At 40.8% G+C, this 27,098-nt stretch overlaps 1 protein-coding gene across 1 annotated transcript in view; it reads left to right on the top strand.

Annotated features, from left to right (window-relative positions):
• Positions 1-27,098, top strand: part of gpc6a (glypican 6a) — an 87,461-nt gene that overhangs the window by 34,032 nt on the left and 26,331 nt on the right. Inside the window, exons 3-4 of the mRNA XM_068756195.1 lie at positions 9,602-9,993; positions 23,317-23,482. Coding sequence (XP_068612296.1) covers positions 9,602-9,993; positions 23,317-23,482 — 558 coding nt within the window. The remainder of the gene's footprint in view (positions 1-9,601; positions 9,994-23,316; positions 23,483-27,098) is intronic.

The raw sequence follows: 27,098 nt of genomic DNA on the forward strand, positions 1-27,098 counted from the left end.
TATAGGTATTATTATCTAGTATTTTTTTAAGTCGCTTGTGAAGAGAAGGGTACCATATTTTAAAGCTGAAGCCAGCCGGGGTCAACAAGTTAACCGGTAGCTCTGACCATCAGCTGCTGTCTACTTTTTTTTTTTTTACCTCATCTGTGCTGGCTGGGAGATGTGCGGCTTTCTCCAGGGCTATAGAGTCTCAGTCAGAGACTATGTATTTGAGGGGGAGATCCTCACACAGAAGCTGAATAACTCAGTAAAATGAAGCTCATTAAGTTCTATATCACATTTTTTGCATTTGAAGATCCATCGGTTAGTCTTCGTACTTAAATGGTAGCTGATATTGCCACAGTTACTTATTGACAACAGCTGGCCTTATTTCAAATTATAAAAAGCCCCATATAACACTTAAAAAGATGCGTTGATGTTGATATGATGATGTTTATTTCACACTTTAACAGTTTATTTCTTTCATAATTATGTGTCGGGGATGTGTGAGCGTGCCGTTTATTCCGGACTGAAGCTGCTACTCAACGTAATGTGAGCTGCAGAGAATGACGCATGGACACATCAGAGAGGTGATCATTTGTGTTATTTATGAGGAGAGAGCCATACATCTTACCTGCAGTGCAGGTGCGAGCAGGTGGGGAAGAATACATTACAGTGGGTGTGTTACGGTGGAGCATCAATCACTGTCTATCACATGAGCTCCTCTCTCTCTCTCTGGGACACGGTGGCCCGTCGCTGTCGCGATGTGGAAGTAGGACCGGCTTCTCCCAAGAGAAAACAGATGACCTTGTCTGAGAGTTGCTAGGCACAAATAAGGGCTACATAAAATTTGCCACCAAGGAGCAGATGACATCCTGTTGTACATATAAAATGCAATTTTTGAAGACACTGAAATCCATCACTGTGTTGGGTGTGCAACACCAATTTTCAGACTTTTTTTTTAATGCATGGAGAGAGAGGAAATCAGGTTGAATGTCTGGTCTGGCAGGCCATGGGGGGGGGGGGGGGGTCATGAGGTCTGTTTCAGGGGGCGCGAACATAGAAGTATGATACAGATCATACTACTTGACATGCTGAAGAGAGAAGGCGGAGCCCGATGACACCGCCAGCTGACGAACGCGCTCCGAGCTTCGGTCTCCTGTGGTTCAAAATGAAAGGCCCATGGAGCACGCATTCATCTGCTGCCATCCCTTCACACAGGCAGCCGATTGAGTGATGAAGTCTAATGAATGAGGGAACACAATCCGTCTTTTTTTTTTTTTTCATTAGTGACCTGCCTCAGAAATCGTCTCAGATTAGAGCCAACGTGAACGTTTCCCTGAGTTCAAGTAGGTTTTCTTTCTACTCCAGCTGCTGTGTTCTTATAGGATGCAGAGGCGGGGAACTGATGGTGTGTGGTTCCCTCCGTGAAGCATGCAGGAGGAGGTGTGATGCGGATGGAGGGGGGGGGGGGCTAAAGCCTAAGGGAAATTATGGAGTCCCAGGGAAACACGGCTAATAATACCGTTTTCATCTTTTTGAGTGTATTTAGAACATCCATTCATTTAAGATTAATTTGATACAAATTGCAGAGGATAGTGAAATGGATATGAATTCACCCTTATCAGCGCGCATTCAGCCAAAGTTATTTCTTTGACAGCGGAGAATGGGCTCCTCCATTCGTTCTGTCAGCTCTCCGCATAAAAGTCTCCGACTCGCAACCTTTCTGCCAGAGGTTTGTGTAAATTCACTCAGATTCACTTAGCGGTCAGAAAACAATTCCTCTTTGTACAAAACATCGGCCGGCAAAACTTTAATTCTGAAGACGTTTTAGATGAGATGCCACGGTGTGATTGATGGGCCCCTAGAAGCCTGTCTCCTCTTCCTCTGTGCTACAACAGAGGGCTTTAATTACAAGCCCGTTGCTCTGATGGTGTCGGCTCCGCTGCGATACGCATCATGCATTCGTGAAGAATAGATTTTACCACCTGGTCACCCTGTCTATATAGTGTCACAGCACGCAAATCGCTTTGTCATCAGGATAGAGTGATTTTACCGAGGAGCCAAAGCCAGTATTCATCAACTCATCGGTTTGCTTCCAGGTGTGATAAGGTGGATTTGATTGTGACTGATGAACAGCCGTTATGAAGGGTTTTCATCCAGACTATTATTTGGAACGCCCCGTGTACCCTCAAGATATTTAAACACGCTATGAGCCGTCTGTCTGTTTATCTATTTACCTTGATTCAAATGAACGCAGCTAATTGTTCTTAGCTTTAAATGTCATCATGCCCTTTGCTAAATGGAAACATATTGTGCTTCTGAGTCTTAGTTTAAACTATTGATTATGGACTTGATAGTCTAAATAAGTGCTTATGCAAAATCAAAAATGATCATGCATTGCAAACAAATCAATATTGTGTGACTGCATCAATTATGGATTTACTATTTATTTAAGAGGGAAATTAAAATATCCTTGCCATTTATTGAGAAATAGTTTCATGTGCCGCTTGTGTGATGTTCAAGAAGTACATTTTTCCTTGAATTTATGCACCAAAACACCAAAACTCAACAAAATACACTGTTTTGTCTAAAGTATTAAACAAACGGATTTGGGAGTTGCTCCCACTCGCTACATACTAGCAGCTGATTGCAGAATATTTATTTGCGATTTTCACAGCTGGACCTTTTGCACAGGTGGCAGCCTCTTCTTGTACCACGCTGGAATTCTTTATGCTCTTGTGAGCAACCCATTCTTTCACAAGTGTTGGTAAAAGTAGTCTCCATGCCTGGGTGCTTGATTTTATACACCTGCGGCCATGGAAGTGATTGGAACACCTGATTTCAAGTATATAGTACTTATAGTAGTAAAATAGGTCCACACAGTGAGGACATGGTGGGGGCTATTAATAACGTGTAGATTTTTATTGCTATTATAATAAAAATAAAAAAAACTTCATGTCACTAAACCACATAATGGAATCGACTAAGGTGAATTCAGGCATAATTTATAATCAGTTACTCAACAATAGGTTCAGGAAAAAGCTTTAATTACACATTGTATGCCCCCCTTCCAGCAGATACAGCTTCCATGTGGGGGACAGGGTGGGATCAGTAGCCTCAGTTATCCTTAACTCATTTGCAAAGTGTCCCACAATGGACAAGTACAGCCGGGCTTATTAAAACAAATAATTTAAGATGTCTATAATAGTTATTAAGCTGATTCAGTGACGTTGTAATAAAATCTTTCGTTGGTTTCATAGCACATGAATTACTTTGAGAGGTATCTTAAAAAGGTGCTCCCGTTCCCTGTGAGTTTGAGCTGTAAGCAGTCGCGATTGTTACAGACGAATTATGCAAATATTTTAAGTACTGCTTCAGAAGCTGTCATCCTGGAAAAAGGTTGTTCTAGTTCAGAATTTAAAGTAAGAAATGCATCACTGATCAGGAGAAAAAGGAAGAAAAAAAAGAAACCCAAGTAATACATAGCCATGTATTTTACTGTTGACTGATTTGTTTGGTACTCGTGACTCAGAAGTCGGATAAGCGGCTTGTACTTGTATTATTGGAATAGAAAATTGCACAGTAACTACTTTTTGCTAGGTTCCAATGATGAACTCGCCGGAAAGAGGACCCCGAAATGCAGAGACGGACACAAAGTCTTTTAATAAAGTCAAACACAAAACACTCAGCAAAGGTACTGAGGGGGGACGGGCTGGATTTCCAATAATAGAACAAAAAATCACCGCCAACAGTAAACCAAGGGAAGCAGGACTGTAAAAACCAAAATCAAAACCCACAGTCGCAGCAAAAAATCCAAAAATATAAGCACAACCTTGGCAGGGGACAGACGGGCAACACGGAGCATAACACAATAATCATAGCACGGGAGACAAAGGCAATCATCCGGTGAAGGGTGAGCAGGTGAGCACTCATCTTAAAGGCAGTCAGATGATGGGAAGATGGATCACAGGTGTTTCTGCTCCGCTCTGCCAATCTGTCCTCCGCCACGCCCACTGCCGAGAGAGAAAACAGAAGGACGAGCAGGAAATGCAAGGAACGTGAAATAATCACAAATAAACGTTTTCAATTCTTTAATTAGGACTTTTTGAATTATGAAAGCAGAAATCCCCAAATATCTGGACTCTGAAGTGATATTGTGGTGACACTCGCCTTCCTCTGTTCAGCCCTCTGAAACTCTATTATCAGTTTCGGGGGGAACACAGCAGCCGCTTCTCTCTTTGACCTTATCTTTTCTCTGCATTGCTCTTTTGCAAATTATTGGGAAGCCGAGTTAACATTTAACTTGCATCTCTGAAAGGATGTAATGAGGCCTAACCACTCCTGTCATTTGCTTTCAGCGATTGTTCTTTGGCTGCAAGCTTGATGTTTGGATTTTAGCAACCTCTAATTGCACAAATTCCGTTTTGCTCAAGCTCATAATGTTTTTTTTTAATTATAAATGTTTGGGCTCTCTGCTGACTTAATTGATATTTATTATCCAGTGTCATCAGGGTATGTTAATTCATGATAATAAGGTGGTATTATCATGCATTCGATTAATGAAAAAAGTAGGATTCATCAGCAGCAATGCAGATGAGATGGAAAACAGATGTTTCACACTGTTTATTGATTCTAACACGAGCGCTTTGTGAGGACGTTGTCGTGTATAGAAAGTGAAAACCATTTCACAAATGAGACCCTCTGTTTAATGTGACAGTATCTCACGATGCGTGGTTCTCTATCATGTGGAGACGACATGCGTGTTTCATATTCCATCTGCGCCAGACTCCGCTAGAGAGCGCACCGGGGAGAACTGCTCGTTCTCCCCAGCTAACAAGCTCTTGGTGCACTCCTGTAGTTAACACAGGTGTGTCCAGATGAAAACCGCAGGACGCGCTCCGAGTCAAAGCCCGGCAATGACAAAGCAGCCGGTGCAGGGCAAATCGACAGTGTGGCGCCCGGTCAAACGCTCCCATGTGTGATTCTGCTGTGGACAAAAAGAGAAATAATCCTGTTGTGAAAATTGGGAGGGTGTGCTGATCTGGAGAAAAAGAGCAAATAGCAGCCCAAGGGAAGTGCTTTCTCATCCCGGCAGCACTGTGTTGATGTGTGTTCGAGGCTCACTTCTGGGTTAGGATTTTTCTCCATGTAACAGGAAGCAGCGAAAAACACACCCTGCAAATGAGATCCAGAGGAAGTGATGCCTCGGCGCACACAGAGCAGAACACACAAACGTGAATCCAGTCACACATACACAAATAAGGAAGCCTGATGAACATCTGTTCCGAATCTTTCAGCCGCAGCCACCGGTTCGATTTCATCTATTTTATTCCATATATTTTATTGAGTCTAGTGGAAGCCTGAACCATGTTGCTACTTTTCAATTATTTTCCCTCCCTGATTAATCATCTCCTTCTCTCCTCTCACACCTTGAGTCAAGTGAGAAGCTCTAGACTAGAGAGAAACTTGTATACTTAAATTCCAGGTCGCCTCATCTCAATGAGAATATCATCATTAACTAGAAAAGCACTCGGAGAGCGCAGACCTCCGCCGAACAGCTCATTCCCCTCATAATTAGATTCACACCGTCCACAAGGTGATCTGGATCATCACCAAAAGGTTCTAAATTGTTCTTGGTATCTTTATACACCGACCATGAAAAGTAAAAGTGAATCTGAGTATTTTTAATCTGAGTATTTTTTGGATCGGCATCAAAATATAATCATCTGTCCGTGGTAACATTCCCAAAATGTCCTGAAAATTTAATCAAGATCCGTCCAGAACCTTTTTAGTTGTCTTGCTAAAAGACGGACGGACAGACAAACAAACGCCATAGATCATATAACCCCCCTGCCTCGGCGGAAGTACCGGTAACTAGAGGAGGGCGCACCCGTAGAAGACAGGCAGGAGAGAAGGAACGAGGAGAAAAAGCTCAATTAAACAATTCTATTTAAACGCATACATTCTGAACCTTTAAGACGTGATCTTTATAACATTGACAAAAGATTTTGTCTGCTGTTTTTCATGATCTACTAATATATCCAATCAGTGCATCAACTAAAAACTATTGTCCAGCCGCACACATAAAAGGAACGACGTGCATAGAATTATCCATTATTGCTAATCTTTTGTTTTTGAAATAAAAAAAATAAAAAAAATAGAGCCTTGCTTTTTTATACACGGGACTGATAATGTTGCTCTTTTGTTTGTTTCACCCCAGCACTCAAATAATTAAACACAAATGGAGGTGAGAGACAGAACCAAACACTGTTTAAGGATTGTCTGTCAACTCTCACAATCTGTTCAGGGTAACAAAGAGGGCGGAAAACATTATTATCATAATGGGCTGAACACACACACACACTTTTCTGTTGTATCTTTTGCATATAATGAATATTGCTTAGAAATAAACAAAACAATGCGTTCCAGTTATTTGAAGTACCGTGCCGTCCTTAAATAACAAATAGATCGAAAGTACTGGAGTCGGTTTTGTCGACTCCAGTATAAACACACAGTGGCCATGGTATGAATAGCTACACGGGTCCCAGCAAATTAAAATCATCTTTTTCTACTTTGTAAAAGAAATGCTTATAGGTTCATCTCTAAATCAACATGTTGACTTACATCCTGCTATTTCCTGCATATCTGATCAACAATCATCGATTTAACGGTTCATGGAAACGGTTCGGAGACCCTCTCATTGAAAAGCAAAGCTAAAGGCAGTGATACTACAAAATGACATATGGAAGTATTTAGTCGACAAGGACAGCCTCATATTTTAGATTTTTTAAAGTTGGCAGCTTTGGCTGTGAGGACAGCTTCACACACTCTGTGTTCTCACTCTCATCCAGCTCCGCCAAGTCAGCACCGGGAATGGTTTTCCAACAGTACCGAAGGAGTTCCCACATTTCATGTAGCAAACTCTTGTTGGCTGCTTTTCTTTTACTCTTTTTCATCTCATCCCAAATCTTCTAAATCATCAGGAGCGAACTTAGACAGGATGCTATATCACTGCCGAACGCTGTCATTTAGCGATGCTGGATCCGTTTGAATACTTTCCAGCGGCATCGCCAAGATGGCGCTCCCACACCGTCAGACCTCCCCCTCAGCGCTTCACGGTGGGAACCACACGTGGAGATGCCGTCAGTTCATCTCCACTGTGTCTCAGAAAATACAGGCTGGTACTCGTCCGACCTCAGCAGTGATCGCCACCGGTCTGCTGTTGCTTCAGTCACCGACAAGCACTAATGTGGTTAATTTTACAACAGATTTTATGTTAATAGTTCGGATTTCTTTTGCTCTGCTTCGTAACAAAGGGTTTTGTTTTTGCATGCATTACACAATACCGATGAGAAATATATTTGCATTCACATGTCAACAATAAATGTGATGAAAATTGATATATTAATAGTTTAGGTTTGCATGCCAGGCTTTAAAATGTTTTTTCTATAATTTCTTGCTGCAACGAAAGCTTTTTCCCACTTTATAAATCACACATCCTTCAATACCCGAAGGATTTGGATGCAGGTTGATTTCCGTGCATTGTGTCAGGAAGCATACACCCATGTATCATAACATGCTTCCAACTATTAAGACCCTAAAGGCCGAATAGCTGAATGTCATCCAAGGTCAGTAACACGATGATAATTTCATTGCCAAGTATTTTTGGCAAGCGGAGGGTGATTCTCTCTGCATGAGTTGGAAAGCTGTAGCTGCTCTCTGAAACTCACAGAACAATCTGTTTTCCAGGTAAAAAAAAAGAAAGTACTGAAAGCACATAAAACTTAAAGGAAAGTCTGATCTCATTGGCTCAACAACTCTGGGTTTAGATGACTTAACTAAAGTTGTGTCCATTTCTTGATTAAAGTCATGCGTTTGTAAGAGTGTGTAGTTTTAAAAGCAGACTGTAAGAGTTTCCTGCATTTATTTAAATATGCTCCGCAAGCATGAAATGACAGGCAATGGCTCAAAGACAAACTGGATCAACCCATCAGCAATGCTATCATTAGTACTCAGCACTCTTTCTGCCTTTTGGGGCTTGCAAGACTTCTCAAATGTAACGTGCAAACTGACACTGGTATTGTGATTTATCACTGGTGTGAGTGTGAAAGTCGAATCTTGGCTCCTGATATATGTTTTTCTATTCCTCCTTTTTTCCCTTTAAGTTCACAAAGGGCTAAACAAAAGATCCTAACTTAATTCTGATTAGAAACATGAGTGCTGTTAATAGCGCCACAGGCGTTTATCCTTACACAACGTAATCCAAAATACACTCTATTTTGAATTCCATGGCGCAAAAAAAATAAAAAACTAGCAGCGTATATTTCAATATCGGGATCCTAATGTCAGTACCATGGTAGACAATAAAGATCTGAATTAAATTTTATAATAACACATAATGTGGAGCGTAACAAACCCATCCTGAGAGCTAGTTAGTCGATATCACGGTCACAGTGTCACATGTATGATACACAGGGGCTTACATGTCCTTGATTTGGGACTAATTGGAAAAATCGAATGAAAAAACCCTGCAGGCTCGTAATATTTAAAGGAATGTAGGTGTAATGGCAGATCACACAGTTGAAAGTAAAGTCGTTTGAGTGGCTGGGGACTGGTGTCCTACCCGTGTTAATTTTGGACGTGTGTTCCATTATTACAGAATGAAATAAGGATTGACTGAGCCGGTCCCAGAATGGCTTGAGGAATAAACGGATGGTCAAATAACAGAGCAGTATGAAATGAAGTGACGGGGAACCAAACCCTATAGCGGTCGCGCGTCGTCATTAGCTTCAACTTTGTCTTTTCTTTAACTTAAAAATCCCTCAAATCTGAAATGGTCCCATACGCCACTTGAGACAACTAAACATTATACTGTTGCCTTTAATAATTGTGGATTTTAATTTATTAGCTTGGGCAGCACAGTGGCACAGTGGTTAGCAGCACCGTTGCAACACAGCAAGAAGGTTGCAGGTTCAAATCCAATTTGAGGCTTTTCTGTGAGGAGTTTACATGTTCTCCCCGTCCGTGTCTCATCAGTCGGTTTGCATTCTTTCTTTTTTCTGTAAGAGAATTCATCATTGAATGCGACACAATCGTAATTCACAATTCCAGGCATGCATGCTAAATCACTGGTAAATAAAATAGAACTAGAATAGATGCTCTTGTGTCTGTGTTTTCATGTAAATCTGCATAAACTGAGCTTCTCACGTAGAAACACAATCGTTCTTTAGTTGGAAACAAATGCATTTGAAATTATTGGTGGGTGCCGAGAATGATTTTGTTCTTTTTCTTTTTTTCAAAAGGTATATATTGTTTGAGTACGGAATCAGATTATTTTACATTAATGTTTCATAACTGTTGACCTATTATTTCTGCTGTTACATTATTTATACTTCAGGCCAACTTTTTTTCAAATACTCCAGGAACTTTGTTGGTTGCTACACACTGATGTGGGGAGAGAAGCAGGAAATCAGTGATTCAAGTAGGCCGATGCTCTGATTACATGTTGCTGTTATGTTTTTGAATATTTTGCATTCTAATGGCGAAAAATGCATACATTCTATATACAGCTTAAAATAACCCAGACATTTCTCTTCTCCATCTTTCTCCACCCGTCTAGAGTTCTTCTTGGAGCTGCTGGACAATTCTGAGAAGTCTCTCAACAGCATGTTCACACGGACGTACGGAAAACTGTACATGCAGAACTTGGAGGTGTTCCAGGACCTGTTCACGGAGCTAAAGCGATACTACACGGGGGGCAACGTCAACCTGGAGGAGATGCTGAATGACTTTTGGTCCAGGCTGCTGGAGCGCATGTTTCAGTTGCTCAACTCCCAGTACCACTTCACGGATGACTACCTGGAGTGCGTCAGTAAATACTCGGATCAGCTAAAACCCTTTGGAGACGTGCCCAGAAAACTGAAGGCCCAAGTCACCAGGGCATTCATCGCTGCACGGACGTTTGTCCAGGGGCTGATGGTGGGACGGGAGGTGGCCAACAGGGTCTCTAAGGTAGGTTTCATTCACTTCTCTTTGCTGCTTTGACTCATGTTTCCAAATGTTCTATTGATTCTCTGCTGTCAAGCAGTGCATTTTTGGTCTGAGTTAATTTATCGGGTGCTGAAAATATTCTGCAAGATTTTAACTGCTATACAGATGAGGTCATAAATTATTCTACTCAATATTTTGTGATTATGGAAATCGATTTTCCTACATTATAATGCCCTCGCCAATTTAGTAATTTGTGTCCATCTATCCGTACCTTTATTTGTGAGGAATGAATAGTTAACATTTTTTGGGGGGCGGGGTCTTTGAAATCTATGAGCAATTTTGAAATCTTAATATGGGTTTTCATTGAAATTATTTAGTGAAATCTCATGACTCAAGAAGAAGCATTTTCCTTCCATTTGAAGTTTTTTGTGGGATACTCTTGATATTTGCACATGAGGCAAGTGTCCTTCTATCCTCATATGACTGGTGGCGTACACAGTAAACACAGCTGCCTCAGAGAATCACCCACAGAGAGCAAAGCTTTGCAGAAGAGGAACGATTAAAGTGCATTTTCCACTAGATTTACCGCGAGCTTTCTTTCACTGTGTTCCTCACATTTCTCACTTTTGGCTTTCTTGGCAAGCAGAAAACATAAAGATACCAGTCAACGTGATGATATTAATAATTTTATTTGCTTCTTGTTCACCGTTTAGTTTCAGCAACTTATTCGTGGATTCTGAAGTATTAAATGTATTTAGTGCAACACTAGAGATTAGGAATGGGATTTTAAAGGCTTAGCAGATGTGTTTTTCATTCCACATTAAATACGGAAAGTTATGCAACATGTTATTTTTTGTCTAAAGAGTAAAAATTATATAACCACATTTGTCTGCTGTAGTAAATTGCATCGCTCTGAGTTATGAAATGGAAACACTAGAGAAAACTAGAGTAGAAGAAACTAGAGTTATTTGATTTTAAACTTACCGGTAATTGTTGAAAGCATATATAATAAAGTTCAGCGTACTTAGCTTCCCTGAAAACGTAAATAAGCACAAAGACGTATGATGTGGCTTAAAAAAGCCTGGCTTAAAAGTTTTTCCTTACCCTGGCATCCATCATAAAGACGTTATTCTACAATTTTTAAAATGCTATTTAAAGCACTGCAGCGAATTCTTTGTCCATCCAAAGGCATGTTGGTCTTTAAATGTGCTGCAGTCCAGGACTTTGTTGGCACATCTCTATCTTGTGGAAGCAGAAAAAGCATCACTGCTTATTTTCCTGTGTGCAAAAAACCTTACTGGGCGGGGAAACTGTAATGAATGTATTCAACCCACGTCTCATCCACTATTAATCAGACTTAGAATTTTTATCACCTCATCTGCAGACTGTGATTTACACATCAGCATAACACACAGAAGGGTGTGCGTTAAATATTAGTGCCTTGGCTCTTATCCATTCAAATACAAATGTTTATGGGACACAGGTGTGAGACACAGGGGAGGTGGAAGGTCCAGTGACGAGGGACAATATAGGGTTGCACATCGTGGCTTACCTTGCAGATTATGCACGGTTAAAGGAAGTAAAGGGGATTGGACACACGCTGGCCAAATGCATGTGTGGCATGCATTTTGCAACATGAGGCCGAGAGACACTTTATAGGCCTAGAACCGTAGACTTTTAAAATGCACTTGCACCACTTTGTACCTACTGTACTAATTTAATTCTATTGCCGTCAGTTTCTAATAACAGTGTCGGTCTGACAAATAGCTGACCCCCTCAAAAATCAATTTTCCTCACCAGCGAATAGACACAAATGGTGTAAATATGTACTTTTTACAAGTTCAAACATCAGTCTAAAAAATGCCTTCGCAGCTCTGCAGCGATCCAATTCCCTTTTATCTGGTTGTACCTTGAAGCTGGCAGTCCCTTTCAGTCAACCAGAGGAGACATGTTGTCGGAAGAGGAAAGGAGGAGAGTCGGAGCGGAAGTTAGAGGGCAGGAATAAATTAGATGGGCACATTGTGAGAACTGCAATCATTTTTATGTTTGAGGCTAGAACAACTCTCTGAATCAAGCATGGAGACGGATGATAGACCCGGAAGGTTGTGAATAAACACCATGCATCTTGTGTTGGAAATACATTCATATGGCAGTTTATAAATCTTTGTCATATTACAAAAAAGAAATACAGAATCTACCGATTATTTTTTATCATCCTGTCTATAATTTCTCAAAATAACAATGGGTCTGAGTCCAACCACAGATTCTATCCGGTCCTGTCTGAATCTCAGGCACAGGTTTCTTTTAAATTACTTCATCATAGCAGCACAGTACAGCATTTTCTTACAATTACAAATAAATGATCCTATTTATTTAAAAGGTTTTATTGGATTTGAACATCTCTTTGAGTTCATCTATCTAAAAGCACACACTTGGGTACTTCATGTCCAATGCACACACATCGTGGTCAATATCCATGTGACTAAAAGCCTGATTCTGTGGAAGACGGGACACTTTGTGCAGAGAGAATCAAGATGCAATCACACGCCAATGAACAGTTATTAAAGACATCACTTCAATTCAAAATCAAGTTTCTCACAAAGAGTTGAACCTTGTTTCATCCTTCATAAGTGCTGCATAAAATAGGTAAAAACTGTGATTGTGGTTTACTGTCTGGTTCTAATTTATTTCTGATACATTAATCCAACATTATTTAAACTGAACTAAAGGATGTAATCATACTTCTATGGAGCATCATGGAAAATGAGAAATTATGCATTTAACCGAATGATTTGTGACTAATATGAATGCACACAGTGTGATGTCGGTGATGAAACGATACCTCGTGCAAACCCTCGTAAAAAAATGATACCGATAGGCGTGAAATTGCGTGGCAGTCAAACAATAACTAGATCATAAAAACAGAATTTTATTATCTTTCAAACGAGGCGACGTTCTTCGAGTGACATTAAATTAATTAATCTGATTGAATTTGAAACTAAACCATCACCAGTTCATTACTATTATGTCCAGCAGTTGGAATTAGTATCAGCCTCCTTTTGTGTCCACTGTATTCACATAATCAGGAGCTATTGTGGGGATTTACATCATCACAGTATCTATATTGAACGGCTATATTCTTCCTTCTGTTTGGTATAATCTCTGAGCGCTCAGGCGTCTTCATCTGCTAATTATTGTCTTAAATTTTAACTGTCTGTGCTACCAAGCCTCGATGGCACAGCACAGCATTTCAAGTGATTAGTTAAAATCCGCATCTCTATCTGTACCGGGCCAGGAAAGGCACATTCACTCTGGATCAAATCCTGCACTCCTTGCTTCGTCATCAATTATGTAGCGCATCCAGGAAACTGTGTGGCATTGCTGGGCGCTGTCAGGCTCTGTAAACACATCCATAACACTCAAGGTGAAAAGTTTCTGGACATGACAAATTACCTTGACCTAAAAATCAGACTCCTTATTTGTTCGTGACAAAATAGTGCCTTGTATTTCTCTTTATATCAGCCTGACAGTTGTTAGAGGTGCATCCTGCAGCGGGACAGATGTGTAAGAGGCAAAGGCGTATTTGTTTGATGGTAGAATTAAAGGAAATGACGGTCACCCCACATCAGCGCTTGACGAACTGCCTGCACATAAACCACATCCCAAAAACAATGATGTGCTGGCATTCCTATTGAATTACTGTTGGAAGAATATAGGTACAAGTAAATTTACAAATAAATGAATGCTAAAAGGCTCAGTTTAACTTAAATATCTAGCAATTCAAGTTTTACTTATCTATTGATGAGACTGCACACTAACCTTGCCAGGAAAAAAAAAACATGCAAAAAAAGTTTGTTCAACAGAAAACTTGTCTGCAGACATTTTGAGAACTAAATGCTGAACCAGACACATGGCTCCTGGTGAGAAGCTTCGGCCGATCCTTTTGTCAAGGTGCTTACTCAAGAAGAAGAAGAAGAAATTGATTCATTAAAGCAGCGGTTTTAAAATGAGAATCAACACCTTTTCATCTGAATTGGCTGCTTTCATCCACGGTGGTAACTCGAACTCAGCACGGTGCATCTGTGATAATGAAACGCACATAATCGCTGCTGACAGACATCGTTCAGGCTCCATCAAATGGGATCGCACTTGACTTGCAGTGAACAGCTTCCATAGATCCTTGATCCTGGATTAAGAGCACGAAGCTCTCTGGATTACAGTTTATGATGACCATTAAGAGTTTTATCCTGAGAGTATTTAAAACACAGTCCGAGCACATTAGAAATCTGCTCAGAGAAGATTACGAGGATTCAGACATTTCCAAATGTTTAAAAGTTGAGTCATTTGGAGTGTTTACCGCTCACGCTGCACGCACACGGGAAGCTCGCCTCGTCCTTTGTGCATATTTAGCCATGCTGATGGAAGGAAGGGAGGCATTTTGCACCGATGGCTCATGTTGATTTCATTATGCTCTCATTTTCTCCCACAAAGTGTTAGATAATATAATGTTAAGCTTCCAGGCAGTTTGGAATCTTTACACAACATTTGCTTTAGATAAATGCGCTGCCAGATTGCAGTCTTTGCTGACAGAGCAGGATCAGTGTTGATTGTTCACTCGCACTGTGTTCAACGTAGTATGAGGTTCGACAGCAGCTCATTCTGTCACTACCTGGAATCCATGAACTATTAAAGGGGTGGCATAAAGGAATAGTCAATGCGCTGCTTGTCTCACTGCAGAGCAGGAATTGTTAAAGTTTTTATTTATGATCCTTACCATATAATTGTTTGTCCCCTTAGCTGTGTCTAAGCTGTGGATGACTCGATGATATCTTAATTCATATATGCTAATTAATTTAAGTTCTTTGCTATTCTCGAAGGATCAGTGTACCTTTGGATGTCTCTGCTATTTAAACTCTTATTTATTTCCCTGTTTCTTAATTTTAGACCACTTTCTGACATTAATATTTATTTATTTTAGGCCAGCTTTGTGTCATTTTGTTAATATTTAACTCACTTGCTGCCATTGATGACTTACTGTACGTCGTCAAATAGGTTTTTCATCAGGTAGGCTGGTGGAGCGCCCTTATGAATATCATAAGGGTCTCCATGTAGGTGGCAGCAGTGCTGTTTATTGTTGAGTGATCAGTGTTTATTACATGGAAAAAAGCCAATAAAAGATGGAGGCAACAGCGAAATGTTGAAATTTGGAAAAATTCAGATATCTTCCACTCGTACAGTTTCAAAGAAAATCGACAGAAAAGACAGCGGAGATCATGAAGAGGATGATTGCATGGCCGATCTTATTATCAAACACTGTCATGGAAGGGAAGCCACTCATCCGGTGTCGCTGAAATAATAAATGTGATCTGCTCGATATATTTCTTCTTGTTCTTTTCTCTGTTTGTTTGTTTTTAGTCAAAACAAACAAACTTTTTGAAAGAATGAATATTTAAATTGGTAAGAATATTCCATGGGTATTCGAAAAAGTGATCAAAATACCTGACCTGAGCTGCACTAATTAGTCGATGCACCCCCAGCAGAAGGTAAATCGCGTATGAGGGAAAAACTCTGTACCTGACACTGATTTTGCAAAGATATCAAATCTATTATATTGACGTCTCCATTTCCGCTCCTGATTGATATTTTTTTATCTGCATATAGAAAACATTTAGACTTTGAGTGATGGATACAAACAGCGTTATGCTGCACCAGCATCCTTTTTCATCTGTAGAAATAGATAGATTCATGTTTAACTCATATAGCTGGTTGATACACTAAAATCACAATCCTTCGACACGACAAAAGGAATTACCGGTAGCTGTAATTATGCTGTGTGTGAAAAATATCCGTAATTAAACAGACACAAAGCTAAAATGTCTTAATTTGTCACGGGGGGGGGTCTATCTCAGTGCCTCAGATGGGAACCGCATCAGTTTCCTGTAGTTGATTGTCTGCATTCGCGGTAAACATGTTGCATAATCAGATGGCGGACTAAAGCAGATTCTGTTTCGCAGATTAAGATCCATCAGAGAGTACAGGCCATCTCTGACTTCTGCAGACGCACCAGCCAAACTTGTGTCTCACTTTCTCTCCATCTCCCTCCTCTCTTTCTGACAGTCTCCCTTTCTCTCGCTGGCTCTCAGCTCATCCAGCTTGCTGGGGGATAAGGCCTCAGCCTCGGTGCAGTGACGGCAGATGGCAGCTGGCTCAAAAGGGCTGGCGCGTCATCGGGAAATGTGCTGCACCAAAGATGTTCTTTTTAATTAAAAGATTTTGATCTGTGGTGAACTGCGGAATGTTGGGAGGAAAAAATTGGAGTGCATGTGGACTAAAATACAAGGACATGATATGAAAGTATAATAAAAAGACGTATATACTGTATACTCTCTACGGTATATGCTTTTCCATTTTACAGTGGAAATTCTGAGAAGATACTGACAGAGTGAGCGAAAGCCCGTAGACTACAGACAAAAGAAAAGGAAAGAAAGTTTCCATCAAACTTCACCCGATGGGATATTACGTACGACGTTACGAGGCCCAGAGAAGTCAGTCATTTCTGGATGTTGATGTTTGGATTGCAATACTATCACCAATCAATGATGTAATCAGGTGTTTCTGAGCCGTCCGCAACTTTCTCACTCTTTTGTCACCCTGTCCTTTTTTTAACGATAGATCATAGCATGAAATTCAGAAAAACAATTTAAGCTTATGAACTACATAGCTTATGACTTGCGACCAATGCGACTTGCGACAGTTCGGCTTTACGACCGCACTGGTCTGTTGTTGTTTTGGTCTGTTTACGACGTGTTTTTACGACATACCGGAAAGCGAGCGAGCGAATTGAGTGTACGACAGTTTCTGCGATCTCACCCACGATGTCCACCAAGAGGAAATTGTCTCTTTCTACTCCTCATTTACAGAATCATGATGCAGCATTATACTTACGGTGATTACCATGGGCTGACTTATGACCAAATCGGCATAGGCCCGATCCCTCTGTACCAATTTTAGTCGTAAATCGACAACTCCCTCGATTTTCAGTGGCACTTAAGGTCAAACGGGATTATGAAAATCATCCCATTCGGAAACTTTTAGAATTGGTGTAGTACAAACCAAATATCTGTCTCCTTATCGAAGAAGGAGGGAAAGCATCAGTTGATTGTGCTAACCCGGACCCGGATAGCATCTTACAAGTCCCTTTTTTTGCATCTTGACTTTAAGAATGGCCACTGCATCTTTATATAACAAGCACTTAGAGAAGGCTGTCAACACCGATGTGCTGACATTTGTCCAGAGGTTTCTTGGCAGCCACGGGAGACCTTTTTACCCCTTGCATTCTGCCTGGGCTGCAGACCTTCAGATTCAGTCGGACACAGGTTGCATGCTGAGCTTTAATCCTTGAGGCACTGTGGCAGATGGATAACAATGCGGTATATGCAGCTCTTGCAGTCGCTGGAGATGGCGCATGCCTCTCGGTGCGCTCTCCTTGTCATTGAGCAATGTGGACTCGGCTTTTAATACAGCTGCGCTTGTCTTGGTAAATTAAAGAAACAGTCCCAACTGCTGCTTCTGACATGCTACATAACACGGTAGATGTCAGGGCGGATCAGCGGGCGATCTTGCGCCTCACCAAAGGTTGACACTTGGGCTGACTCATGTGGGTTGCAGGAGCTCACCAAGTCATCTCCGTGTTGTTTCTCGGAGGCGCAGCCACTCACACGTAGATTAGTCTGCCAGTCTCGGTGAAGCACAGTCATTGATTTGACAGCAACTGATTTTAGTGCAGTCTCTCCGGAATTGTCTATGGGTCCATCTTACATTTTACATGCTGCAAAGAGGGAGACTCGAAAGTTCAGGGAGGCACAGAAGCACTGCAAAATGCACATCCTGTCAACCTTAGTATCAACATAACAGTTCTATGCAGCGTTATCGAAATAGATCTAGTTAGTTCAATGTAGCTCTGCAAATCAAGTTGCAGCAAAATGAAGTTCGAAAATAACACCGGATGGAATATATGTTCCATTCGTAAGCGGATTCAACTTATTTAAAGTGGTCTCAGTGCAGTTGTTTGACTTGCAAAAGGAGACAGCTTGTACTTTTGTTATGTCTCAGTAAGATAGAGGTTGAGGAACCAGAAACCATAGATGAAGAAAAGAAGTTCAACGATTAAAGAACAAAAAAGCAAAAACAAAGAACCATCTGTTTTTTACAAAGACTCTGGGGAAACAAGTGGCATCCAACATGGCATGACAAACAATGAAAGGGAGGAATCACGCAGAAAGAATACACCGAATGACAAGATAATGCCAAACAGGTGAACATGTGAAGGACAGCTAAAGAAGTATTCTTTGAAGCTAAAAGTGTCAGTAAATGCGGTGTCAACATGCAAATCCGAGGTTAGAATCCTTGAATAAAGCTGCTGTAAGCCTGGCTGTCATGTAAAATGACAACCAGCAGATGCACATTAAAGCTTCTCTTGAAAACACGCTGTTAACATTACATAAAGAAAATGCAGACGCACAACTTTAATGCCTTAGAGATGCATTTGATGAAGATAAATTCCTGCATTGGTATTATCGGAAAGCAAGATTCAAGAAGAAAGCGCATAAGTATTTCTTTCATTTCTCCCAGACACAGATCTATGAGCTATTTTTAAGACTGAGGTGAGACCAAAGGCTTTTCCTCCAGCTTCTCAAATTCAGCTCAGGACAAGAAACTACATATATCAGCTATCTCTTGCTCTGATCAAAACACGAGCACTCTAAATGATCTGGAATAAGTGAAATTTAAGTCTCCCAAACACGAGAGCTCACCTGCATCTCCTATTTCTGTCAATGTTATCTCAATTCAACATCCAGTTTCTCCTCTCATCACAAAAACGTATATTCTCTTAAGCAACACTTGGAGAGTGAAGTGACTTTTGAGGTCTCACTGTTTTCTAAAGAGAGATTTTTTTCTTTCTTATCCTTCCATGTATTTCCTCTTCTTGTCTTCTGTGTTGTCGGGAAAAGCGTTCTCCGACTTCAGGAGAAGGCTCGTGTACAAAGGTTACTTCGATGCATGTGCATATTTTGCATTTGACGATTGAATCTTTCTCAAAGAATCGCTTTCAGAGTTCTATTGGAATATTTTTAACAATCCTTTCCTCATGAAGAAACCAGACCTTGACCATTTTTATTTTCCGCTGACATCCGGTGGCGACTAACCACGCTTCTCTTGATAGCAGATGGCGCTCCGGTTTTCCCAGTGACAAATCACTCATCCTGCCATTGATACTAATGGCTGTGGAATTGAGTGGGGATGCTGGGGCTGCATTGCAGCCTTACATCCATGTCCAATCAGGGTGAAGCAACGCATCCTGTCACAATAATTATGACTGAACTATTGAGGCATTTTTTGGGCGACGGTCTTGCTGTCCCACTTGTGTTCCCCTTGATTGGCCTTGCAAAACTTACAAAGTCATTGTCATTTCTCACAGCTTCATTACTTGGTGGCACAAAGCAATTTCCATCGTCTGCTCTCTTCCCATTCTGTTATCCCTAAAGGGAGTTCATGCCATATGTGCATGACAACACCCTGTCGGATAGACAAGCAATGTAAGCACGCCTTTTGGAGCGACCTCGCTACAATGTAGAGCAGCTTCTTTTATTCTAATGCATCGATAAAGGATAACGAAACGAAACTCGACCAATTCCGACATTAAAAAGCTGTGTGGAATTTGAATAAAGTAAAATTCTAATAAAAGCTGGACTTAATATATTGAATTTGTTCTTGCTTTCAGAATATATTTGAGACTTAAAGCACATTTTATTCATAACTATATATGACTTGTATTAATATTAAATATTCCACTTCAACTCCAGTCCAGGATCTGTTTCATAGCGGTCAAACATTCAACGAGAAGCGTTTAAATTTCAGTTTTGATCTGAGAAGTCTCGCTCTCCCAGTCCTTTACTCCCAGCATGCTGTGCCATATTCTGTCCACTCAACCGTAAATAAGATGCACCGAGATGATCAGATTACCCTTCATCCGGGGCATCCAGATACTGCTGGGCGCAGTAGCCACAATACCTCCAAGTAAATAAACCCTGGAAGTTAATTGTGTCAGGAGGAGCAGTAACAGAAATTTTCTGAAGGCTCAAGGGAAGCTGAAAACACTTTTACTATTTGCAGAAGGAAATATATTTATTTGGTCAGCTGTAAAGAGTGTGGAACAAATGGCTGCAGAGTAAAGAAAGTTCTCCCAGTGTTTCTATTTCTCTTTAATAGGCTGCCTGGAAACTGGGCCAAGTTTAATGAAGTTAATCCCAGAACCTTTTTTTCACTTATTTAATATTATCATTAATAAGAAGGGCACTTTATTGTACAATTTGGACATAAAAGTGATAGCAGTAACTTGTACAAAATGGCATTTGCAATGGGTTGCTGATATTGAGTAAATGACACAGTACAGTATACCATATTTTCATTAGGCTCCTCTTTCATGCTGCTATCAGTGTGTGAGCAGCGAGAGCAAGGACATTTATTTCATGAATGAAATCATCCTGTCGCCCGGTTTTCCTTTATGGATGTGCTTTAAACTGGATTTAATGTCCTTGTCCAGGTGACTCAGTCGGGCTGACCCAATAAAGAAAGCAAATGACACCCCCTCTACCTCTCTCTCTTCTGTCTATGGAAAATATATCTATATGCAAATGACCCTGTGAAACAAAATAATTCACATTTCTGGAAAAGTGTTATATTTGGTTTAAGTCTTAAACGAGGCAGTGGGAAGAAAGGGGCTTACGGAAATGGATGGTGACGCTTGGTGGGAGCAGAAGCACAATCTGAATGCTTTCTGGTCCCTCCCTCTCTCTGAATTACAGCCAGATTTGACTCACGGATTCATATGTGTGGTCCAGATTTGATCAATACAATGGGTTAAAGTGCAGGCGCGGAAACCAGACTGAGATCTGTGAGTGGGCGGTCAGCGGAGACGGCCAAGAGAGGGTGGGGATCTGGCAATTTGCTGATATTGGAGGCATCTGCAATCAACTTTTCTTAAAGTTTTCTTAAATGTTCCTTTTCCCAAATGTCAGCCTTTCAAAAAAGCATCACCAGGGAGTGGAGTAATGGCTTCAAATTAAATATAAAGAATACAACCTACACACAAAGCTAACAGAAATACTGTTTTTAGTTCACTAACTACCTCCAGTCTGAGAGTCCACAGAGCATTTCAACATTTAGGAAAGAGATTCCAATCCCGATTGTGTCGTTACTGAAATGAAATGCGCTATTAATTATTATTGGGAAATGAATTTAGCACCGGTCGCTTATACAATCTAATGACTTTATGAAAAGAGTCCGTCACAGGAGGAATAAAGTTTGTACTTGCAACTAATGATTATTTGGTAAATAAGAGGAAGTTCTTTCCAAAACAAACAGCGTGATTGGCATATTCTTGGTTTTCTTCCGTCATCCAAATGTGGCGGCACCACCTGCCCATTTGCTCGAGTCTTGTGTCCGGGCTTCTCTCCATCTGTTTCATCTTTATCTTTCTCTCTCTCTCTCTCTCTCTCTCGCTCCCTTGTCTTTGACTTTTTATTTTATTTTTCAAATCCAGTACTTTCTGTGGATAAGTTATTAAAAATACATGAATGGGCAACACAGTTTAAACCGCTTTGTATTTCTAAACATGTAATAAATGCTTTATAACTTGCTATTATGTTGATTCAACTCGATTTACATTTTACAAATCAATCAAACTGAATTAACATTACTTTTTGGGTGCCATTAGTTCCCCATTTCCAACAAGGGACAGAAAAAGTGTGCACACACACACGATATATCCTAATCCTTATATAATAATTGTATAACCAAAAAATAATTTGTTTCCATGGGTGTCAGCTGTGAAAATGAACGTGTTTGTAATAAATCTCCATAAATGAAAGACGGTCAAACATCGTACCGGAACACACGCACTAGCTGATGAGTCACAACAGTGAAAATGACAGCTCGAAACCTCGTTGATTCGTTGAACGTCCCTCTTTCCAGACACATCATGATGCAAGAGGCAGATTGCAAATGTCAAAGATGGTTCATTTGATCCTTGCAGCCAGCGGCCAAGCAGAAGGGAGCCAGTGCACTGACAGCATATTCGCTCTTTCCTCTTTCTTGTCTTTCATCAGGCACACACACACACGCACACAGGTGGTCTGGTCATTGTACCAGTGTAATCAAAGACACACCACCGCATTCAGAACCAGCTGTATAAAACACGAGCTTCATGGCACAAAATTAGTTTGAAAAAAGCACATCAAGCTTCAAAACTGCATTGATTTTTTTTTCTTCTTCCTTTTTCCAGATCAAGGGTTTTTATCTTATTCCTATCACAGGACTGTATGTTTTCACATGTTCATCTTTTTTTTTCCACTCACTTTTACTGCATCATTAACAAAATTCTCATAATTGACAATTGAAGTAAAGCAACCCCCCAAATAATAGACACGAAAATGAAAAACTTCATTTAATGCATTTTCAGTCCTTTGATTTGTTTCTCATTAATGTTTCTGTCTTGGATTAAATGAGTTTTCATCCCAATCGGGCGGAAGATCTGAGGTGATACACATTTTAATGATCTATACGTGAGTAAACAGTCGCCATGACTTGGACATGACTTTGACTTTTACAATCAGCAGATTAATCTGTTCAACGCTGATAAGGGACTAAATGTTTCTCTGGAATTGGACTCCAAGTGTTTTTTTTCTTCTCATGGGTAGGTTTAATCTTGTATCCTGTCCAAATCATCCTTGAAGTACAGACTGATGTCCAAATCTCCCCTCCACACAGACGCACAGCAATCTCCAGAGTGTGATGCTGGACAAAAACGAAAGTCAAGCATGAATACAGAGGCCGACAGGCCAATTATCTGATGTGCGCTTCATTCCGCATCTCCACCTCTGAAGGGGGGCAGATTTGAGAATCCCGTCGCTTTTACTTAAGCCAGAACAATAACATGGGCCGACAACAAAAGGCAAAGCCTTCACATGTAATCTCGACGCGGACAGTTGGAAACCGTGTCATGTCAGATGACTTCATCTCGATTCAAGCTTCAGGAGATCGGCTGTAGAGCAAAGACGTTCGTCAAAAAGCTGAACTGCGTCTGACTTTTCTCCTCCCCTGACCGTCGATGCTTTCTTAGTCGCAAGTATGCAGCGGTTGCTATGGCAACATCATGACGTTTTGTAGAAATGTGAAAGCGTCTTCTATTGCAGGAGTCATAAATCTTGTCTGAAAAAGAAATGACTGAATTCATTGAGCCTGAAAAGTCTTGACTCAACTGAGGAACGTCTCTTTTCTTCGTAGGTGAATGTAGTTCCAGCTTGTGTCAGAGCCTTGACCAAGATGCTTTACTGCTCCTACTGCCGCGGCGTGCCTGGACTGAAACCCTGTCACAACTACTGCCACAATGTTATGAGGGGCTGTCTCGCCAACCAGGCTGACCTAGATGCTGAATGGAATCTCTTTATTGGTAAGAAAAAATAATAATAAAAAAATCCTGTGATTCAAATCGAACGTCCTTGGTCTGGTTGTCATGTTCTGTATGGGGATATTCGCAGGCGTGTGTGTGTGTGTGTGTGTGTGTGTGTGTGTGTGTGTGTGTGTACGTGCGTGCGGCTGTCTTGCTGTCAGCTTGTGCTTCTAAGTCTTGCACATTGCTTTTCCAAGGCAGTGTCTCCGAATAGTCTCTGTGGGAATTCAGTAGGATGTGGATGTGTTAGATTCAGCGTTAAAGGATTTAGAGAGACAAAACTGAAATCTTTTTTGTGCAACCATTCCCGTCTCTCTTTTTATTTTTTTTATTTCCTTGTGTGAAATGCTGTTGCTAGAACCTGGCATACTGCTTAATGCTCCGGTCCCTGCTGCTTGGGATTGATAAAGGAGAGCAGATCCTAGGTAAACACATTTTCTATAGTGTTTCCAGCTGAGCTTGGTGAGTAATATAGCACTTCAGTTCGGCTGTAAGTAGCTGGCTGAAGTAAGCCGGATACCAAGGAATCACATGCAGTCCTCTGTGGGTTGTTGTTGTTGTTGTTTTTTGTAGGCTGATGCTTTATTTGTTATGTACCCCAATTCCATCCTCCCACCCTTTACATCTTTTTCAAATGGGGTAACTCTTCTTTTTTTTAAATTAAGAAACATCCCTGAAGACACGTGTGTCAAGCGAGCAGCACTTCTAAGCTCTCGTCTGTTTCGTGACAGGACTGTTGTTCATGAAGCCTTCAGATGATGCACGGCTTCTTCTCTCCGACGGCATGTCGGAAGTCTCAGATCAACACAGCCCCCCCCCCCCACCCCCCCCACCCCCAGCCCGCACGCAGAATGAGATGTCTTGCGGCTTTATGACAAGTGTTAAAAAGTTAGTGTCTGTTTCAGTTGCAGAGAAGCAAATCTGTTGTTGCAAAGGGACACCGGGCCTGACAGTAATGGGGAAAGCTGTTGTAGAAACAGAATGATGATGTGGTCGGACAAAAGCACCCTTGGGATGTTGAAAAGCTGATTTTTAATTGTGAACCAGTTTTTGTGCAGATCGTTTTGTTTGTTTTTTTGATGTGGAAAGACAGCGATGTTGAGGGCGCTATAATAAGAGATGTATAACCCGAGAGATGTTTATTTTTGACGTGAAAATACCTTTTTTTTATGGCTGCTGACATTTTGCATCCATTATCTGTTACTAAAGAACTTCGATTTGCGTGCTAGGCAGCTTTAGAAGAAATATTGATTTGTCTTTTGGAGACAACTCCTAAATGTATCACAGGTCACTTCTCACCGCTGGAGCACATCTTTGCATTCTAGAAATGTATGGATTGAGCCTGTACACAGCCTGTCCATCCCCTCAAATCATTATCCGATGGTCAGTGCAGATGCACAGCCTTCAGTTTTTAAGAACCCTCCGTGACATTTACCTGTGGACTTAAATAGAATTGATTGGTAAAACCAAAGAAGAAAAGCGACTCAAGGTCTTTTATATAGTTTAAGTATCATCAGCAAGGGAGAAATATTCAGAATGGTCGGCAAGAGCCCTGAATATACATGAATCAGACGCATTTATGGAATTAACAAACAACTTTGGTCCTTATTTTTCATCAAAGTTTTAAAAAAATGACGCCAAAGATTTACAAACTAATCCCAGGGAACGTCTACCACATTCCGGCATCAGTGCAATTCAAAATAATTAACCCATGATTAACCGCAGTGACCTAACACATAATTTGAGTGTGTTTATTGCAGCTCAACACAATAAAAGCATGGATTTGAAACATTTGGTTAGAATATCTGAGACGAATGTTTTCAAGCACCTTACATCTACATTACATACAGTTCTTAAATTAATGTGTTTTCCTGACTCCCATCAAACATTTATTGGTTTACATTGTTTTCCCTCATTCCCATAACACAGAATCCATAGTGACTTCAACTGCCGCTGCTTCAGGCGATAGTTTTTTGCAGAATACAAATGGAACACATCGTGTTCAGCATCACATGACTGATTGTCTATTTCTTTGGACAAATAAAGATCACGTCCTTTTTAAAGAATTCCGTTTTACTTCCGGGAGGTACCGTTTTATTGTCCTTATTTTGCACTCTTACTTGTGTAAATCTACTTTTCTTCACATGAGAAAAGCTAATAAACCTAAAACAATGAACAAATGAATGCATATAAACGAGCAGGTTGGATATCGGTTGTCATTATCTCGCTGCTGGCTCTCTAACACTTCCACTGTGGTTATTCCAGCAGCCTAAACAAATGATGACCTTGTAGGATGCTTTGACGTACGAATCACTTTGCAGAGTCAATAGTAATGACTCCTGCATCCATTTCATCCATTTCAAAGTTAAAGTCACAGTGCAGCGGCTGATAGTTTGTTAAGGTTACCATAACAACCACTGCAGGCTGCGCCACAAAGGACAGATGTTGGTGAAGAATGAACATCATGCTGCGGAGAGATGTGATTTACCTGCTTGTAGCTGCGTTGAGTGATTATAGGCATCCCAACTTTTAAGTGCGTGTATGTGTGTGTGTGTGCGCGTGTTTGTGTGTGTGTAGTGGTGTGTGTGTGTGTCTGATCATTCACGGAAATAATTCATAGCGTGGCCCAATGCAGCACCAGGCCAGACCATCAGTCAGCTGCCATTGTGACAAATTTACTGAGCTCTGCATCAGGACAGACACATCATTATAATTTTTCTTGTCAGCCCCCTGTTAAAATACCCCCCCGCCCCCACAAAAAAAAGAGTGAGTCTGTTCTTCACACTACTGGAAGAGGCACAAGATTAATGATAGATTTTAATTGTGTCTTTGATAAATCCATTCTGCAAACAGGAATCGTCCAATCATAGCTTTGCAAACATCAGTAGAAGGGTGAGGCCTGCTGATGGTAAAGCGGCGTACGCTATCTGGCGTGCGCCGCCAGATCATTCTTGCTCTAACCTAAGATGCCATCTGTTGCGTGGCGCAAGCTTGCTAAAGCAGTGAAACACCAAATACAGAATTTACAGCCACACAATATAAATGAGTTCTTAATCATAACGTTAGGAGCAACTTTATGTAAAGCAAATCACTGAAAAACATTTGGATGAATTTCAAAATGATTCATGCATGATTTTAAAACAGCTGGTTGACAAAAATGTCAATCACAGGCAAAAATAAATAAATAAATGCGTCTTCCAGGGACCCGTCATTATAAGACTTACTGGATCTACCGTAAAAATAAGAAACTACCTGCAACTTTAAATGAGCAGTAATTAGTAAATACCATTAATGCGCTCATTTTATGCACTCGACTGTGCCTGTGTTCACGTTGTTTCTCCTAATTAAGATATGGTCTTGTGTTTTCCACTGTTGTGTCCTTTGACACCACAGTGTAAGCGATCCTCATTGATCTTATTTGCTCATTTCTTTTTAATTGCATGGATTGTGTCCCAGTGTAACAGGACCTCACCGCAACCCCCCCCCCCCCCCAGTCTAAATTCAAGCCAATAATTTCTCTGTCCTCCAGGAAGGACTCTCTGTGATGTCTAAGTTGCTGTATGAAGACTTAAGCACATTGTGCTTGACTTAAAATGCTGCCTAAATAAACACAAAA

Source organism: Brachionichthys hirsutus, chromosome 1 (genome assembly GCF_040956055.1).
Source record: "Brachionichthys hirsutus isolate HB-005 chromosome 1, CSIRO-AGI_Bhir_v1, whole genome shotgun sequence".
In the NCBI taxonomy this organism is placed as follows: Eukaryota; Metazoa; Chordata; class Actinopteri; order Lophiiformes; family Brachionichthyidae; genus Brachionichthys; species Brachionichthys hirsutus.